This window comes from Polistes dominula, unplaced genomic scaffold (genome assembly GCF_049000335.1).
Source record: "Polistes dominula isolate Pdom_NZ unplaced genomic scaffold, Pdom_raw_medaka contig_26, whole genome shotgun sequence".
In the NCBI taxonomy this organism is placed as follows: Eukaryota; Metazoa; Arthropoda; class Insecta; order Hymenoptera; family Vespidae; genus Polistes; species Polistes dominula.
Genome location: NW_028300939.1, coordinates 297,446 through 314,082, shown reverse-complemented (window position 1 = coordinate 314,082; position 16,637 = coordinate 297,446). Strand labels below are relative to the sequence as shown.

Genomic DNA, 16,637 nt, shown 5'->3' with positions numbered 1-16,637 from the left:
TCTTGTTCTAATTCTATTTGTACATTCTCTATTCGTAACCCTTACCACGTAGAAATAGTAATTCGATACATTTTACCTACCTAATGGCTAATAATGGTAATTAGCTACTATCGCTTTTCATTATCTAGCAATTGAGAAAGAGAGAGAGAGAGAGAGAGAGAAAGATAAAGAAAGTAAATTTGTCGTAGAATAGGAGACACACACACGCATACACAATAAATCGCTCCTATCGTATTTTGTTTCTTCTTCTATCTCCTCGTTTCAGGTAAAATTAGATGGAAGCGAAGCATGTGAAAATAACACTTTAACTACAACCACCGAATGGCCAACAGTAATGGTTCAAAGAATTGAAATGAAAGATGGACCATGTTACTATTCACTTTTCTCCGACGTGAGTTTCAATTGAAAATATATATTATTTTATTAAATATCTAATCTTTAACATTAATTGTTGTTTATTTGGATAATTATTGACTCGTGAAATATTGTCACATGAAATGAACAAAAATTGTAAAATGTCACTTGAAATTATAAAAATGAAAGGAAAAATTATTGACCTAATTCTACGAACGATTTTTAAAATTATCTCTCGTATTTTTCAATTAGAAAAAAACGACACTGATTGAAGAACTCATTTACAGCTATAAAACAACCGGGTATATAGGTATTTTTAATTAATATTTATGTTCCACGAAGAACACAGAGAGAGAGAGAGAGAGAGAGAAAAAAAGAACAATAAAGAAAATAAAAGAGAGAAATTATTTGCGATAAATAAATTCTACCATAATGGTATCGTACTTATTAACATTATTGATTTACTTACGCGTGTTTGAAAAATCCATTGGAAAATAAAAATTAATCCACAGTTTTTTCTTTGTTTTATCTCAACAGTTATTTCCTGTTCTGGTGATGTTAGTTATGGTTACCTGTGCGGTTTATCAAATTTTAACCTCGGTTCTGAAAGTAGCTGTATTGGGCATCGTCGTCACCTGTTATTTAGGTGTTAGCATTTATCAAGCAAGTAATGATGATAGTCTTGATCCTGCCGAAAAATGGTTAGCCGGTGTATTGGTTGTCTTTTTTATGGCGTGTTTGGTCGTTCATTCGCAACATACCGAAGCTACTTACAGGTAATAATACTCTTAATTAAATACAAAATTAAAGTAAAATTTAGAAAATTAATTGAAAGAAAGTGAATTGAATTTTTGTTTGCTTTTCTATTCTTTTTTTACAGATTAGATTTCTTATGGAAACTTCAAGCAACCGAGGAGAAAGAAGAGATGGAACACCTGAAGGCCTACAATCAAAAATTATTGGCAAATATTTTACCGGAACACGTGGCAGCCCACTTCCTTTCCACCGTTAATTCCGACGTAAGATAATTAATTAATCATCTACATAATACGCTAAAAGAAAATAGAATTTTCAATGGTCGAATTGCATGTACATTGGCATAATCTAAATGCACATACTTTTGTAGGAGCTGTATCACGAGCAATGCGACTTCGTTTGCATAATGTTCGCCTCAATACCAAACTTTTCAGAGTTCTATGTCGAGTTAGAGGCGAATAATGAGGGCGTAGAGTGTCTCCGACTTTTAAACGAAATCATTGCCGACTTCGACGAGCTTCTAGCTGAGGAACAATTCAAATACATCGAGAAAATTAAAAGTACTGGTGCCACTTATATGGCAGCATCTGGTTCGTATACAATATGACGAACAGTCAATAACGTGAAAAGCCCATTCGTTATTTATACATTTAAATGTAATTTCCTATTTATAAACGTCTTCTCAAATCTATTTTCTTTTCATTAGGACTGACGAAAAGCACCTGTGACATGAGGGACTACAAACATGTGACCGCCATGGCAGACTATGCTTTAAGAATACGCAAACAGCTGGCAGACGTTAATGAACATAGTTTCAACAACTTTAGGATGCGTGTGGGGATCAACATAGGACCGGTATTATATAAAATAATATTTCTAAATATTATCGAGACCTTACTCCGTGTTATAGTAATAGATAGTTGTAGTAACTTTGATCATTAGCTTGAAAATTGATATATTTTTATATGAACAGGTTGTTGCTGGGGTGATAGGTGCAAGAAAACCGCAATACGACATTTGGGGTAACGCTGTTAACGTGGCCTCGAGAATGGATTCTACTGGAATTTTGGATAGGATTCAGGTCACTCGTGAGGTTCACGATATTCTATTAGCCAAAGGTTATCCACTTATTTGTCGTGGTAGTATAGAAGTTAAAGGAAAAGGCAGTATGACAACGTATTTTCTCAATGGACCACGTGATACTACGAAGATAAATAATAGTACAGATATCAAGAAGATTAATAATACTGAAATTTTAACGAGGGCTAATTCAAATCACAATAATAATGCTAATAATGTCAACGAAAGAATATCGTTACCCAATAATGGAGCAACACTTTGAAGAAGAGGATGAAAATATACAAAAAATAAAAGTTATTAAATAAATAACACGTTCTAGTACTGATAAAAACTTTCATTATCTGGCCCAAGTTGTGCAATATTTTAGATACGAATTAAACAAGAAGAAGAAGAAGAAGAAGAAGAAGAAGAAGAAGAAAAAGAAAAGCAAATATATATGAGATTTCATTTCTGATTTGTTAGTGCAATTTATTTTCTGCAAAAAGTTATCTATCTAAATGTAGTAGCTCGACAAAATTCAATTTTCTGTATAATAAGTTTTAATAACACATCGATGAAAAAAAGTCTGTATTTAATAATTGTATCATAGTATATAAAAATTGTCATCTCTAATGTAATGGAATAATAGAATCGTTCAGTATTAATTCAATCAAGTGTAATATGTACACTTAAATTCATTGAAAAAAAAGTAAAAAAAAATACATTTAAACAAATATAAAAGTTATAATAAATTCGAATGAAATATTTCGTTAAATCTTTATCGTTTAACATACTATTTAATTGTAATCTCTCTCTCTCTCTCTCTCTCTCTCTCTTCTCTCATAATTCATAAAATGAAACAAACAATTATATAAAGTTATATATGATACATTGCTGGCAGGTCCAGTTATTATGATAATGATGATTATTATAATTATAATTATTATTATAAATATTGTAACATTAAAATAGATTAGATAAATACACATTACATATGAATTTCACATATGGTATATAAGAGACGATGATAAGGATATAGTGAAATCAATTATAAATGATCAAACTTTCGATTGGAAATATTTAATTAAACGTTTATAATTAATAATCATTGTGTCTAATATCATAGAGAGAATTTCGTTTTGAGAGAAAAGAAAAATCTAACAAATAAATATATTATAGATTAGGCACAGAATAAGACAAAAATTTCTTATTGAATCGCTCTATTTTTTTGTCAATTTCTGCGATATATACATATATATATATATACATACTTCTATGTTGTAATAAGAATAATAATGATAATGAAAACAAAATATGTAATACAACTTGCATCCATTCACAGAAACACAGATGCAATCACAGTCAGCAACACGCACACACACTATACTACTACTACTACTACTACTAATACTAATACTACTACATATAAATAAAAAAAAAAAAAAACAGATAAAATGCGGTGACTTTAGAGAGTCAAGTCAATATAAAATATGTAATAATTGGAACATCTTAAATTTGGCCTAAGTTGTATGTCTACATTCAGGAAATACTTCTACATTATACATAAGTTCAGCCTGACACAAATTATATCCTATAAACAAAATGTGAAATAAAATTTTTATTAAAGTTAAAAAAAAAAGATCGTCAATTATTTATATATTATTCCTAATTAATCAAATGTATTATTATATTATAGTATTCTCTTAATTCTTATTCAATTTAAAAAAATATATTTTATTATAAGCATTTTATTTTCGAAAATTATAAAAATTAACAAACAATAGTAAATAGCTTTTAAAAATACTAATAAATGCTCCTATAAATATATTAAATATATCTATATATACTACGAAAAGCATTTAAATGCCATCCTCCAATCAGAATTTTGACGTTTTTTCAATTTTCAATGGAAATCATATGATCCCGGTGAATTCAATCGTTTTCCTCCCGTCACAAAAATTAAAGATTAGTAGCAGGAGCACATGATGATACAAGAGGTATCAGGAGGTATTCGAGTAGCGTAGGAGGTCCCAAGGCGGGAGCGCTCATTGGTTGGTTACCAGCCAACCAGCTTTTAGTAGACGCCCACTCCAAAGAACAATAATTATTTATTAAAAAATTCATTTTAAATACTTCCAGACATAATTTATAAACTTTTAAGAACTCAGAATATTCTACAGACTCATAAAAATAGTATAAAATTATAAAAGTTCACAAAAAATTTATATAAAATACATTTCTATGGATTATCACAATGACCTATAAGCCTATATGTTAGTCACATAGAAAAAGTTAAATTAAAATACTTCTAGACATAAATTATAAACAATTAAGCAATAAGAATATTCCACAGACTTCAAACAAGATTATTATTTAATAAAAAATTGTACAAAATGCTTCAAAAATTATTATTTTGTAAAAACCCGGCAGATATTATAACACATTATCCGTGATTGTAAGAAGCATATTAACGCTTAATTTATTTAATTGTAAGCATAAAATATAAACATTTATCGATTCTTCCTATTTTTCAGACTTTAAAAAAATTTCTTTCTTTATAAAAAATTATAAAAACTATCTATTTGCTGAGAAATAAATTAATTAAAGTAATGAACTTTTACCTATGTTTGAAAAATAGGCAGCCATTAGGAACATAGCAGCGGTGCGCTATCTAGTGGTAGTAGTTATTACTTAACTGGTAAAACTGTGTCGCCATCTGAACGAAAGATAACGCATCATTCCGCTAGAACAAAATCAACATGGCTACCTGTCAATACACTTTTAATACAAATGCAGACTATATGCAGTGTAATGTATTTAATTTTAAAAATTCTTTCTGATGCAATAATTAAGTGAGCAATATTATTTATTAGTAATTATTTGTTTCATGTTTTTTCTTTAGTTATCACCAATTCAAGATGAAAATAGTTCAATTGGATGACTTGCTGTGCGATACTGTTCTGCCATAACCTAACAAAGATAATATTCTAAATGAAATCCAAAAATGCGGATGACTTCCAAACGTTTTCTTTATTCAAGTTATTACTACAAATACTAGTAAGTAAAGTATATATTTTGTTATAGAAAATTCTATTAATTATTAAAGTATATAGATTATTTGGTTTTTTAACTTTATGCATGATCTAAACATTTTCTCTCTTCAAACTTATTTTGGTACACATATAAACTTCTTTTTTAAATATTTTTAGATAAGAATGCAGCTCTACATTTTTAATTCTAACCTAAGAAAATTATGCACAGGAGAAGAAGTGTCCATTACACCATGGGATCAATGGATATATATTTCATTTTCTTATAGTTAACGATTAGAAGATTTGCATTGATTGTGTCATCCTAACAAGAGTATTATTCTATAATTTTATGTAAATAGAATACAGCTGCTGTTACAATGAATAATCAAGACAAGAATCTGTCAAAAGGTTAACATTACATTCTTGTATTTGTAAAAAACAAATTGTATAATTAACTGATTGATAAACTGATTTATTTAACAGGGGAATTTAATAATTTGACTGGAATTGTCTACTTATTACTATCAAGAAGAATATAAGAAGAATCCCACAATACTGCAACCACTAAAGATTTTTGAAGATATTGCCTTCATTATATTTACAATTGGAAAAAACCACACTCAGTTCTATTCTATCAATAGAATTGCAGAAGAAATGCATCCTAGTTATCACCAATGAAAAAAACAAATGGCAAATACATTATAGTAGGAAATTCTATTCTTGAACAAAATATTTGACCAAGTTTTGTACATGGTAATGGAAGATATTAATTTTTCATTGACTGACAAGAAAAATTGATGTATTTGTTACTTAATATCTTCTTTGTAGAGATTCCATGTGAATTATTATGCAATTAGAATACAGCTGCAGTGTCATGAAATAATCAAAATCATAAATTGTAAAAAGGTAAATGTAATAAACAAGTATTTATAAAAAACAAATATTATATCACTCTTAAGTAATATTTCTTCATAACATTAATATAATAATTTTTCCAACAGAGATTTTAAATTCTTTGACTGAAAGAGACTATGCATTACTATCAACAACGATAAGAAGAATGCAACAATACTTCAACCATGAAAGATTTTTGAAGACACTGCTCTCATTATATTTACACTGGAAGGAAACCATAATCAGCTCTATTATATAAAAAGAATTGAAGAAAGAATGTTATTACAATTGTTATTACAAATAAGAAATTCATTCTAATGTGCAGTTCTCAATATGTACTAAATTTATTAATGTACATCTTACTGGGAATTTGAAAACATTACTGGGAATTGACTGAGACCAGAAAAATTTATATATTTATGGAAAGCAATGTCTTCTTCCTAGAGATTCCATGTGAATTATTATGCAATTAGAATGCAGCTGCAATGTCATGAAATAATCAAAATCATAAATTGTAAAAAGGTAAATGTAATAAATATATATTTGTAGAAAACAAATATTATATCACTCTTAAGTAATATTTCTTCATAACATTAATATAACAATTTTTCCAACAGAGATTTTAAATTCTTTGACTGAAAGAGACAAGGGATTACTTTCAACAACGATAAGAAGAATGCAACAATACTTCAACCATGAAAGATTTTTGAAGACACTGCTCTCATTATATTTACACTGGAAGGAAACCATAATCAGCTCTATTATATAAAAAGAATTGAAGAAAGAATGCATCCTTGTTAATATAAATTAAGAAATCAAATTGGAAACTCATTCTAATCTGTAGTTTTAACATGTACTAAATTTATTACTTTACATCTTTCTGGTAATTTGATAACTTTGCTGTGTATCAATTAGTAATAAGTTATGCATAGAAAGCTATTGTTTATAATTAAGAAATTGTCTTGTCTAAAAATTGCTTATGTTTATAAAGTGTATAATGAAGGGAGTAAATAAAAATTAATATTATATCATACAAGTATTCTTTTTTATTCGTATTTATCTGTTTAACCAAAAGTCTATTTTATACAATTTTTATAAAAAAATTATAAGAATTATTAAAAAATAATAAATAGCGTTAAAAAGTATTAAAAAATGCATCTATTAATATATTTAATATATCTATATATACTGTGAAAAGCATTTAAATGCAACCCGCCAGTCAAAATTTCGACGTTTTTTCAATTTTCAATGGGTATCATATGATCACGGTGAGATTCAATGGTTTTCCTCGCTTCACAATAATTAAAGATTAGTAGCAGGAGCACATGATGATACAAGAGGTATCCGGAGGTATCAGGAGCTACTCTATATGAGAGCGCTCATTGGTTGAAATTAACCAATTAGCTTTTAGTAGACACAGTATAAAGAAATGATTGGTTGGTTTCAACCAATCAGCTTCTAGTTGATTCTATTAGAAAGAAATGATTAGTTGGTTTCTACCAATCAGCTTTTAATAGACACTGATTGAGAGCAATGATTGGTCGGTTTTAACTAATCAGCTTTTAGTAGACACTATTTGAAAAAAGTGATTGGTTAGTTTCAACCAATGAGCGCTCTCATATAGAGTAGCTCCTGATACCTCCGGATACCTCTTGTATCATCATGTGCTCCTGCTACTAATCTTTAATTATTGCGACGGGAGGAAAACCATTGAGTCGCACCGTGATCATATGATACCCATTGAAAATGGAAAAAACGTCGAAATTGTGACTGGCGGGTTGCATTTAAATGCTTTTCACAGTATATATAGATATATTAAATATATTAATAGATGCATTTTTTAATACTTTTTAACGCTATTTATTATTTTTTAATAATTCTTATAATTTTTTTATAAAAATTGTATAAAATAGACTTTTGGTTAAACAGATAAAAACGAATAAAAAAGAATACTTGTATGATATAATATTAATTTTTATTTACTCCCTTCATTATACACTTTATAAACATAGGCAATTTTTAGACAAGACAATTTTTTAATTATAAACAATAGCTTTCTATGCATAACTTATTACTAATTGATACACAGCAAAGTTATCAAATTACCAGAAAGATGTAAAGTAATAAATTTAGTACATGTTAAAAACTACAGATTAGAATGAGTTTCCAATTTGATTTCTTAATTTATAATAACAAGGATGCATTCTTTCTTCAATTCTTTTTATATAATAGAGCTGATTATGGTTTCCTTCCAGTGTAAATATAATGAGAGCAGTGTCTTCAAAAATCTTTCATGGTTGAAGTATTGTTGCATTCTTCTTATCGTTGTTGAAAGTAATCCCTTGTCTCTTTCAGTCAAAGAATTTAAAATCTCTGTTGGAAAAATTATTATATTAATGTTATGAAGAAATATTACTTAAGAGTGATATAATATTTGTTTTTTATAAATACTTGTTTATGACATTTACCTTTTTACAATTTATGATTTTGATTATTTCATGACACTGCAGCTGCATTCTAATTGCATAATAATTCACATGGAATCTCTACAAAGAAGATATTAATTAACAAATACATCAATTTTTCTTGTCAGTCAATGAAAAATTAATATCTTCCATTACCATGTACAAAACTTGGTCAAATATTTTGTTCAAGAATAGAATTTCCTACTATAATGTATTTGCCATTTGTTTTCTTCATTGGTGATAACTAGGATGCATTTCTTCTGCAATTCTATTGATAGAATAGAACTGAGTGTGGTTTTTTCCAATTGTAAATATAATGAAGGCAATATCTTCAAAAATCTTTAGTGGTTGCAGTATTGTGGGATTCTTCTTATATTCTTCTTGATAGTAATGAGTAGACAATTCCAGTCAAATTATTGAATTCCCCTGTTAAATAAATCAGTTTATCAATCAGTTAATTATACAATTTGTTTTTTACAAATACAAGAATGTAATGTTTACCTTTTAACAGATTCTTGTCTTGATTATTCATTGTAACTGCAGCTGTATTCTATTTACATAAAATTATAGAATAATACTCTTGTTAGGATGACACAATCAATGCAAATCTTCTAATCGTTAACCATAAGAAAATGAAATATATATCCATTGATCCCATGGTGTAATGGACACTTCTTCTCCTGTGCATAATTTTCTTAGTTTAGAATTAAAAATGTAAAGCTGTATTCTTGTCTAAAAATATTTAAAAAAGAAGTTTATATGTGTACCAAAATAAGTTTGAAGAGAGAAAATGTTTAGATCATGCATAAAGTTAAAAAACCAAATAATCTATATACTTTAATAATTAATAGAATTTTCTATAACAAAATATATACTTTACTTACTAGTATTTGTAGTAATAACTTGAATAAAGAAAACGTTTGGAAGTCATCCGCATTTTTGGATTTCATTTAGAATATTATCTTTGTTAGGTTATGGCAGAACAGTATCGCACAGCAAGTCATCCAATTGAACTATTTTCATCTTGAATTGGTGATAACTAAAGAAAAAACATGAAACAAATAATTACTAATAAATAATATTGCTCACTTAATTATTGCATCAGAAAGAATTTTTAAAATTAAATACATTACACTGCATATAGTCTGCATTTGCATTCGAAGTGTATTGACAGGTAGCCATGTTGATTTTGTTCTAGCGGAATGATGCGTTATCTTCCGTTCAGATGGCGACACAGTTTTACCAGTTAAGTAATAACTACTACCACTAGATAGCGCACCGCTGCTATGTTCCTAATGGCTGCCTATTTTTCAAACATAGGTAAAAGTTCATTACTTTAATTAATTTATTTCTCAGCAAATAGATAGTTTTTATAATTTTTTATAAACAAAGAAATTTTTTCAAAGTCTGAAAAATAGGATTAATCGATAAATGTTTATATTTTATGCTTACAATTAAATAAATTAAGCGTTAATATGCTTCTTACAATCACGGATAATGTGTTATAATATCTGCCGGGTTTTTACAAAATAATAATTTCTGAAGCATTTTTTACTAACTTTTATAAAATAATAATCTTTTTTGAAGTCTTTGGATTATTCTTATTGCTTAATTGTTTATAATTTATGTCTAGAAGTATTTTAATTTAACTTTTTCTATGTGACTAACATATAGGCTTATAGGTCATTGTGATAATCCATAGAAATGTACTTTCTATAAATTTTTTGTGAACTTTTATAATTTTATACTATTTTTATGAGTCTGTAGAATATTCTAAGTTCTTAAAAGTTTATAAATTATGTCTGGAAGTATTTAAAATGAATTTTTTAATAAATAATTATTGTCCTTTGGAGTGGGCGTCTACTAAAAGCTGGTTGGCTGGTAACCAACCAATGAGCGCTCCCGCCTTGGGACCTCCTACGCTACTCGAATACCTCCTGATACCTCTTGTATCATCATGTGCTCCTGCTACTAATCTTTAATTTTTGTGACGGGAGGAAAACGATTGAATCCACCGGGATCATATGATTTCCATTGAAAATTGAAAAAACGTCAAAATTCTGATTGGCGGATGGCATTTAAATGCTTTTCGTAGTATATATAGATATATTTAATATATTGATAGGAGCATTTATTAGTATTTTTAAAAGCTTATAAATATTAATAACAATTTTATATAATATTCCTTCTTTGAATTTATAAAAATGATCGAGAATAAAGATTGTAATAATTTTTCAGCCATAATTAATTACATAATCAATATTTTTTTTACTGGTAGTGTATATATAAGATATTTTTTCTTTACGCAAATTTGAATAATGATTTTTTCTATAACATTTTTTAAAAATATTGTTTTTTATTATATTATTCGTAAAAGTATACGTCGAACATTGAAATGTTTGGAATTTATTATTGATAGTAAAATTGATTATATACTTCTTTAAATATATCTAAATAAATAACACAAATAAGAATATTTTTAAAGAATATTTATTTAATAGGAATGTGTAATGTATAATGGTGGTAGGACATTGTCTGAAAGTTTATAATGAGTTTGTTACATTATTTATTTATTAAAATACTTTTCTGCACTTTAAATTATAGATATATCTAATAAAAAATTAATTTCATATGTTCTCTTACAAAATGAAATCCCATAACAAATAGACAAACATATTATTTAAAAGAAAATTTCTGTAGCATTTCTGTAGCATTTCTTGTAGCATAATATTGTAATATGTTTTCTCTTGATAATACAGTTTTCTTTTGTTCTTCCCGTATCATGTGTTATGAAAATATTTAAATCTTTAATCTTTATTTCTTGAAGAAGTTGCACAAAGAACCCTGCAAAAGAAAATGAAGTTATTAGTTTGTTCCACTATTCCATGAAAAATGTAAAACCTGCAGTTTATTCTCTGTAGTGTATAGTAAATAAGATACTGAAAATGTTGAAGTATTTCTTTTCTATCAACGTACCCTTAATATAGTGAATAATTATATTTGAAGGTTAGAATACATGTGACAAAACTTGATGTCTAGTTGAGTTTGATCATCTACCAATATTCTTTTCTTTTTCTCTAGTCTTGTCTAGTCTTGTTAAAATAAGACATTTTGTCAATGTTTCTTATCAACGGCATTTCTGTTTTAACAATCTCTTATTTAAAATAAATAATCCAATCTTATAATTTGCAGTCTTGTAAGCATCTGAAAATTGAAAGAAGCACAGTATTGATTAGTCTAGTTTTACACACGTACAAAAACAACAAAAATAGTTTGTGTTATATACATACCATAATTTCTTATTGTTATATGTATCATGTCATACATATATAAAAAAGGATTTGGAAGATTTTACAAAATATGATCAATGTCATAAGTTAGCTTCAAATGAAATAGGAAATGTTTCTAGGCTTTCCAAATCAAGAAGAACAGCTGTTCGAGTTTTCGAAAAATTTGGAATACAGACTAATCTCACTATGTGTCCTTCATCTGTAAGAAATATTAAATACAATTAAAATTGAAATTTATTTCATTTGTTTTGATATTATTTAATGTAATATGTGATCTTACCAGATATCACCTTTGTTTCATATTTCTCCATATTACCAACAAAGTATATGTCTAAACATTCTTTTATAATGAAGGGATCATTTTGAAAATATGGATAAGACGGTAATGAATTAGGAACTGTAGGTGCATAATGTCGCCAATATAATGTATTCTCTAACCATTCTAAAGGAGTATTGTTCAGAACATTATCAACTTTCATAATATCTTGAATCGGTTGTCCACTAGATCCAGCTATAATACGAGATCCGATAGAACCAACCCAAGGATTAGTAACGCAATCAAAACTTTGATATCTGTAAATTATGAAGTGTTGTTCATTCTTGTTGCAATAATAGATGATCGTCTAATAGATTTAAGTATTATACCTTATTGTTTGGGGTAACAAACAAGGATGTAATGGTTGTTGAGGCAACATATGACATGTAGGATCGAATTCACCAGGCATTAATGTTACACAACAACACTTCACGATAGATTGAAGAAATTCATCAAGTCTATGAGTGGCCACCTCAGTTTCTTTACTTAATATTTCATTACATTTTTTTTGCTTAGAATAATTGTTATGATTAAATTTTTCGATGAAACCTCTTATGCTATTTCCTAAACGATCATAGATATATATATTTATTAATTTTAATCATACAAATAAATATTAATTCATATAAATGATAGTACGTTTAATTAAACGTACCAGCTATAATAACATGTGCAATACGTGCAGCTTCTTTTTGTATAAACGAATTTCCAGCCATCCCTATAATCCATTCGGATAAGAGAGTCAATCCAAATGGGTCTACGTTATTTGCCAATGATAATCCGGAAACTAATAATGTCATTGCATTTCTTTGCAATGATATAGAAGATGTAGAAGGTGTTGGAAAATATCCTGGAAAACACCAATCCTCTACCTAAAATAACATTACTTTATTTAACCAGAAAAACACAATTGACAAATGGTCTTAATATATACTTGCAATACCCAAAATGTTCCGTTCTCTTGTCGACGACCAAGCAATGCAGAAACAATACCAGTTACAATACTTTGTACATTCATATGATTACCAGTTAGTTTAATTCTTAATGCATCATCTTCCAAAAATAAGATATCCTTAAATGACTCATAATTAGATTGCAATGGTTGTGGACAAACTTGTAATTCTGTTGCAAACATTTGTAAAGCTGATCTTTTCAATTCTTCATGCTTATAAAGAGTTCCTGTGATTACACACAGTTCATTTTCTTCAAATTCAACAAGATCTGAGATATTTATTATTTTATGTGCAGCTGAAATAAAATAATAAATAGATAAAAGATGAATGATTGATGAAATATTGGACTCATTTGAAATACTTTACCCCATTTTATTTTTGCCTTTAGTATTACATTATCTCTTAATGCATTTAATCTTGTGACATATATGCTTGAGTATTGACATTGGACATTTTTTGAGGATAATAAAAACCTTTTAAAATCATTAAGTGGTATATTTTCTCGAACAAAAGCACACGTAGTATTATCCTCCATGAATAAAAGTAAAATTATGTTTCTGTATAGACAAATATTATACCTATTCTATAGATTTAAAAAATGTTTTACCTAAAACATGGAGATATTTATTATATATTGTCTTATTTATTTGATATTTCTATGAATATATTTATTTTCTTCGAAGAAATCATAGTCTTAGTCGCGATCAATAATAATTACTTACATTCATCCTTAATTATTATTAACATTAATTTATAATTTGTATATACTACTACAATTAATATATAATATTCTCTGCATAATGAAATATTTATGGACCAATAGGGTTTGAGAATTCCATATCTATATTAAAAAGATGAATGTAACTTCTTGATCAAATAAACAATTTATTCTAACAAAGTTATATAATTTATAAACATTACGAAAATAAATTCAAACATAAGTAGTAAATAATAATAATAATAATAATAATAACAGATTTTAATTAATTTGTCATTTTATATGAGTATAATGAATTATTAATCAAAACAAAAGTAATATTTAATAAGACAACAATAGATTGGTAGTATTTCCGGAAAATATACTTTTTCCGGATGTACTCGGTTTTCACGCGTTCTATTCGCTTGCTCTGGAAGATTTTATTTTAGAGTTTTTCCACCAATAAGAAAAAATAGTTTAGTACTGATTACGTAAAGCAATAGTGAGGGAAATAAGCCGGCTGTTTAGCCAATAGGAGTCGTAGGAAACTCCCTCTTTTCCGTTGCAAATGCTCACTAACCTGATCTTTCCATCTTTTCTTTACCGTGTGGTTGATTGTAAAATTCTCAATTTATTGTTAATATCTAATTAAAAGGAAAGAAAAGAATTATTCAAATTATATTAAAAAATATTAGTAAATCATGGCTACAAGTTTAAGACTACTTAGGCTTAATTTGCCCTTTATGTTCAATTCTACGTTAAGAAATACTGTAAGCGGTAAGTAATGCTGCTATAATAACCTCAAACTTTATGTCGTGTAATTTACTGATATAAATGATATATATGTAATATTGAATTAAGTTAAATATTACATATATCATGAGGTATATAGTTATTGTTTCAATGAAATTTTCATATTATTTTAGGTACTTTCTCATTGGGAATAAACCGTTTTATTTTTACAAATAAAACAATTGGTATGAACAATTATGAATATGTAAGAACACAAGTACATCAACAATTTATAAATGTAGAAGATTCATTTCGTCAAAAAATGAAAGAAATTGTTGAAGATGAAAATAGTGTAGTTTTTACTGAAGACTTAAAAGCTATGTCTCACTTGGTAACTAGTAATCCTGACGATATAGATTTATTTGTTAAAATGATATATAAATTCAACTCTCAAAGTAGTAACCTAAGGTTTGGTAACTACTCATTTGGTCCTGTAATAATGAGAGCTTTTAACTATGTGGGCAAACCAGATGTAGCATTATCTACATTTCTCGACCCAAAACTGTCTTCATTTTTTGATCAAAGCACGACTTATTCAGTTTTAGTAACATTATTGTATAACAATAAAATGTATAGTGAAGTACGTCAAGTATTTGAGTTATTTAAGTCTAGATGTGTGGATTTTCAAAATATTCCAAGAATTCCAGTTATCGTTAACGCTGCTGCTGCTTATCAAGAGGTTTGTTATATATATATATATATATATATATATGCTTTATTTAAAACTAAACGCAAATATATGTAATCATTTAAAATGTTTATATTTGCAGAATACTCCAGAATCGTTCAATTATTTATTGAACACTTGGAAAGAATTAAGTCAACGTAACTTCCCACCGATGCGTAGATTTATAACATTCTTGGCAAGCTTGGCATTAAAACAAGATTCTCCACAAATAACTTTAGAATTAATGTCTTTAATAAGAACACGTTACATCGATAATAGATGTTTGAAAATTCTTGCATACTGCAGACTTAATAGGTTAAATGATGTTGCTTTCATATTGAAAAATTCACTCGAAGGAACTTACTCTGTTAAAGAAACATATTTTTCAGATGTTGTATGTATATATTAATTAAATTATTTCTAACAATACATTTACTTCTACATATAAAATAAGAATGTTAATCAAATTAATCTTAAATTTTAGATTGAAGAGGTTGAAAAACATTTGGACAATGCAAATGATGAACTTAAATCTATATTAACAAAAATAATTACTCTTCTGAGAGAACAAGGACACGTAGAAGAGATGGTAATTATACCAAAATGTTTGATTATTTAATTCATTCATTGCATTGATTATTTAATATTCATTAGCCAGAATACTAAATATATTTTCTTTTTACAGACATTGGAAGCTCATATACTTAGTCCAATGGAATATTTATTCCCAAAACGTTCTAAAAATCTGATTAATGATCGTGGTAACGAAAACAATAGAAATGAACAATTTAGACAACCACAACGTAAAAGGATAGTTGGCTTAAAGGACCTTATTTAATTACTAATATCTTTTTCCAATTCATTGTAATGTATCTATCCATGTATTTATGATATAATTATAATTATATGATCCCATCTTTAAAGTTATAACAAATTCACGTTATTTTATCAATTGTAATTATTTATCATTATACTAATAGTACATAATGTCTTTTTATAATTTGTGCATTTCAGAGGAAAGTTTTGTAAGAGCACATGTTATAACTATTAAAAGATCAAACTTAGATACAAATTATATGTTTATTGTAATTTGCATTGTTTTTTAACGTGTATTTAATGTAAAAAATCAAAAATTTCTGATCGTCCTCACAATCAACCATGCACGGAAAAACATTATCAAGTATTATTTCTTTTCTTGTAGTAAACTGTAATTTTGTATTTAAATACAAATAAAAAGTTATAAATAAATTTTATGGTGAAAATAAGCATTTATTTTCTTGCTATTGATTTATGCAGACAAATTTTCCTATTCCTTTTTATGATATTTTACAAGAGTTTTATCTACATTTTTAAAATTTATAT

At 27.3% G+C, this 16,637-nt stretch overlaps 3 protein-coding genes and 2 long non-coding RNA genes across 12 annotated transcripts in view; 3 read left to right on the top strand and 2 right to left on the bottom strand.

Moving 5' to 3' along the window:
• The window catches only part of LOC107073045 (adenylate cyclase type 6), a 38,213-nt gene extending 34,405 nt beyond the window's left edge, over positions 1-3,808 (top strand). For all 3 annotated transcript variants that reach the window (XM_015333445.2, XM_015333447.2, XM_089171576.1), the window contains 6 exons: positions 266-391; positions 892-1,130; positions 1,235-1,373; positions 1,481-1,700; positions 1,817-1,965; positions 2,084-3,808. In XM_015333445.2, the coding sequence (XP_015188931.2) occupies positions 266-391; positions 892-1,130; positions 1,235-1,373; positions 1,481-1,700; positions 1,817-1,965; positions 2,084-2,452 (1,242 nt within the window). In that variant the 3' untranslated portion in view covers positions 2,453-3,808. The remainder of the gene's footprint in view (positions 1-265; positions 392-891; positions 1,131-1,234; positions 1,374-1,480; positions 1,701-1,816; positions 1,966-2,083) is intronic.
• A 1,067-nt stretch (positions 3,809-4,875) lies between these two features.
• LOC149032841 (uncharacterized) lies at positions 4,876-7,131 on the top strand. 4 transcript variants are annotated; one of them, XR_016176221.1, is made up of 7 exons: positions 4,876-4,977; positions 5,072-5,226; positions 5,379-5,609; positions 5,685-5,954; positions 6,030-6,107; positions 6,203-6,617; positions 6,713-7,131. It is a non-coding gene; the product is annotated as an uncharacterized LOC149032841 (long non-coding RNA). The 4 variants fall into 4 exon arrangements; XR_016176222.1 differs by having other exon boundaries at positions 5,072-5,207; positions 5,685-6,107; XR_016176220.1 differs by having other exon boundaries at positions 5,685-6,107.
• Positions 7,132-8,048: 917 nt separating this feature from the next.
• On the bottom strand, positions 8,049-9,809 carry LOC149032840 (uncharacterized). 2 transcript variants are annotated; one of them, XR_016176228.1, is made up of 6 exons: positions 9,694-9,809; positions 9,445-9,599; positions 9,062-9,292; positions 8,717-8,986; positions 8,564-8,641; positions 8,049-8,468 (listed from the first exon to the last, which is right to left on the bottom strand). It is a non-coding gene; the product is annotated as an uncharacterized LOC149032840 (long non-coding RNA). The 2 variants fall into 2 exon arrangements; XR_016176229.1 differs by having other exon boundaries at positions 9,689-9,762.
• A 1,225-nt stretch (positions 9,810-11,034) lies between these two features.
• Positions 11,035-14,119, bottom strand: LOC107073402 (DNA polymerase delta subunit 2). 2 transcript variants are annotated; one of them, XM_015334037.2, is made up of 9 exons: positions 13,842-14,119; positions 13,486-13,726; positions 13,110-13,387; positions 12,822-13,038; positions 12,496-12,730; positions 12,131-12,423; positions 11,851-12,049; positions 11,537-11,764; positions 11,035-11,404 (listed from the first exon to the last, which is right to left on the bottom strand). In XM_015334037.2, exons 2-7 carry the CDS (start codon positions 13,652-13,654, stop codon positions 11,931-11,933), a joined length of 1,311 nt encoding a protein of 436 aa, XP_015189523.2. In that variant the 5' UTR covers positions 13,655-13,726; positions 13,842-14,119; the 3' UTR covers positions 11,035-11,404; positions 11,537-11,764; positions 11,851-11,930. The 2 variants fall into 2 exon arrangements, with proteins under 2 accessions (XP_015189523.2, XP_015189522.2); XM_015334036.2 differs by having other exon boundaries at positions 13,110-13,414; positions 13,842-14,114.
• Positions 14,120-14,344: 225 nt separating this feature from the next.
• LOC107073401 (pentatricopeptide repeat-containing protein 2, mitochondrial) lies at positions 14,345-16,540 on the top strand. Its single transcript, XM_015334035.2, has 5 exons — positions 14,345-14,593; positions 14,743-15,287; positions 15,379-15,669; positions 15,760-15,864; positions 15,961-16,540. The coding sequence occupies exons 1-5, from the start codon at positions 14,518-14,520 to the stop codon at positions 16,111-16,113; spliced, it is 1,170 nt and encodes a 389-aa protein (XP_015189521.2). The 5' UTR covers positions 14,345-14,517; the 3' UTR covers positions 16,114-16,540.
• Positions 16,541-16,637: the final 97 nt, after the last annotated feature.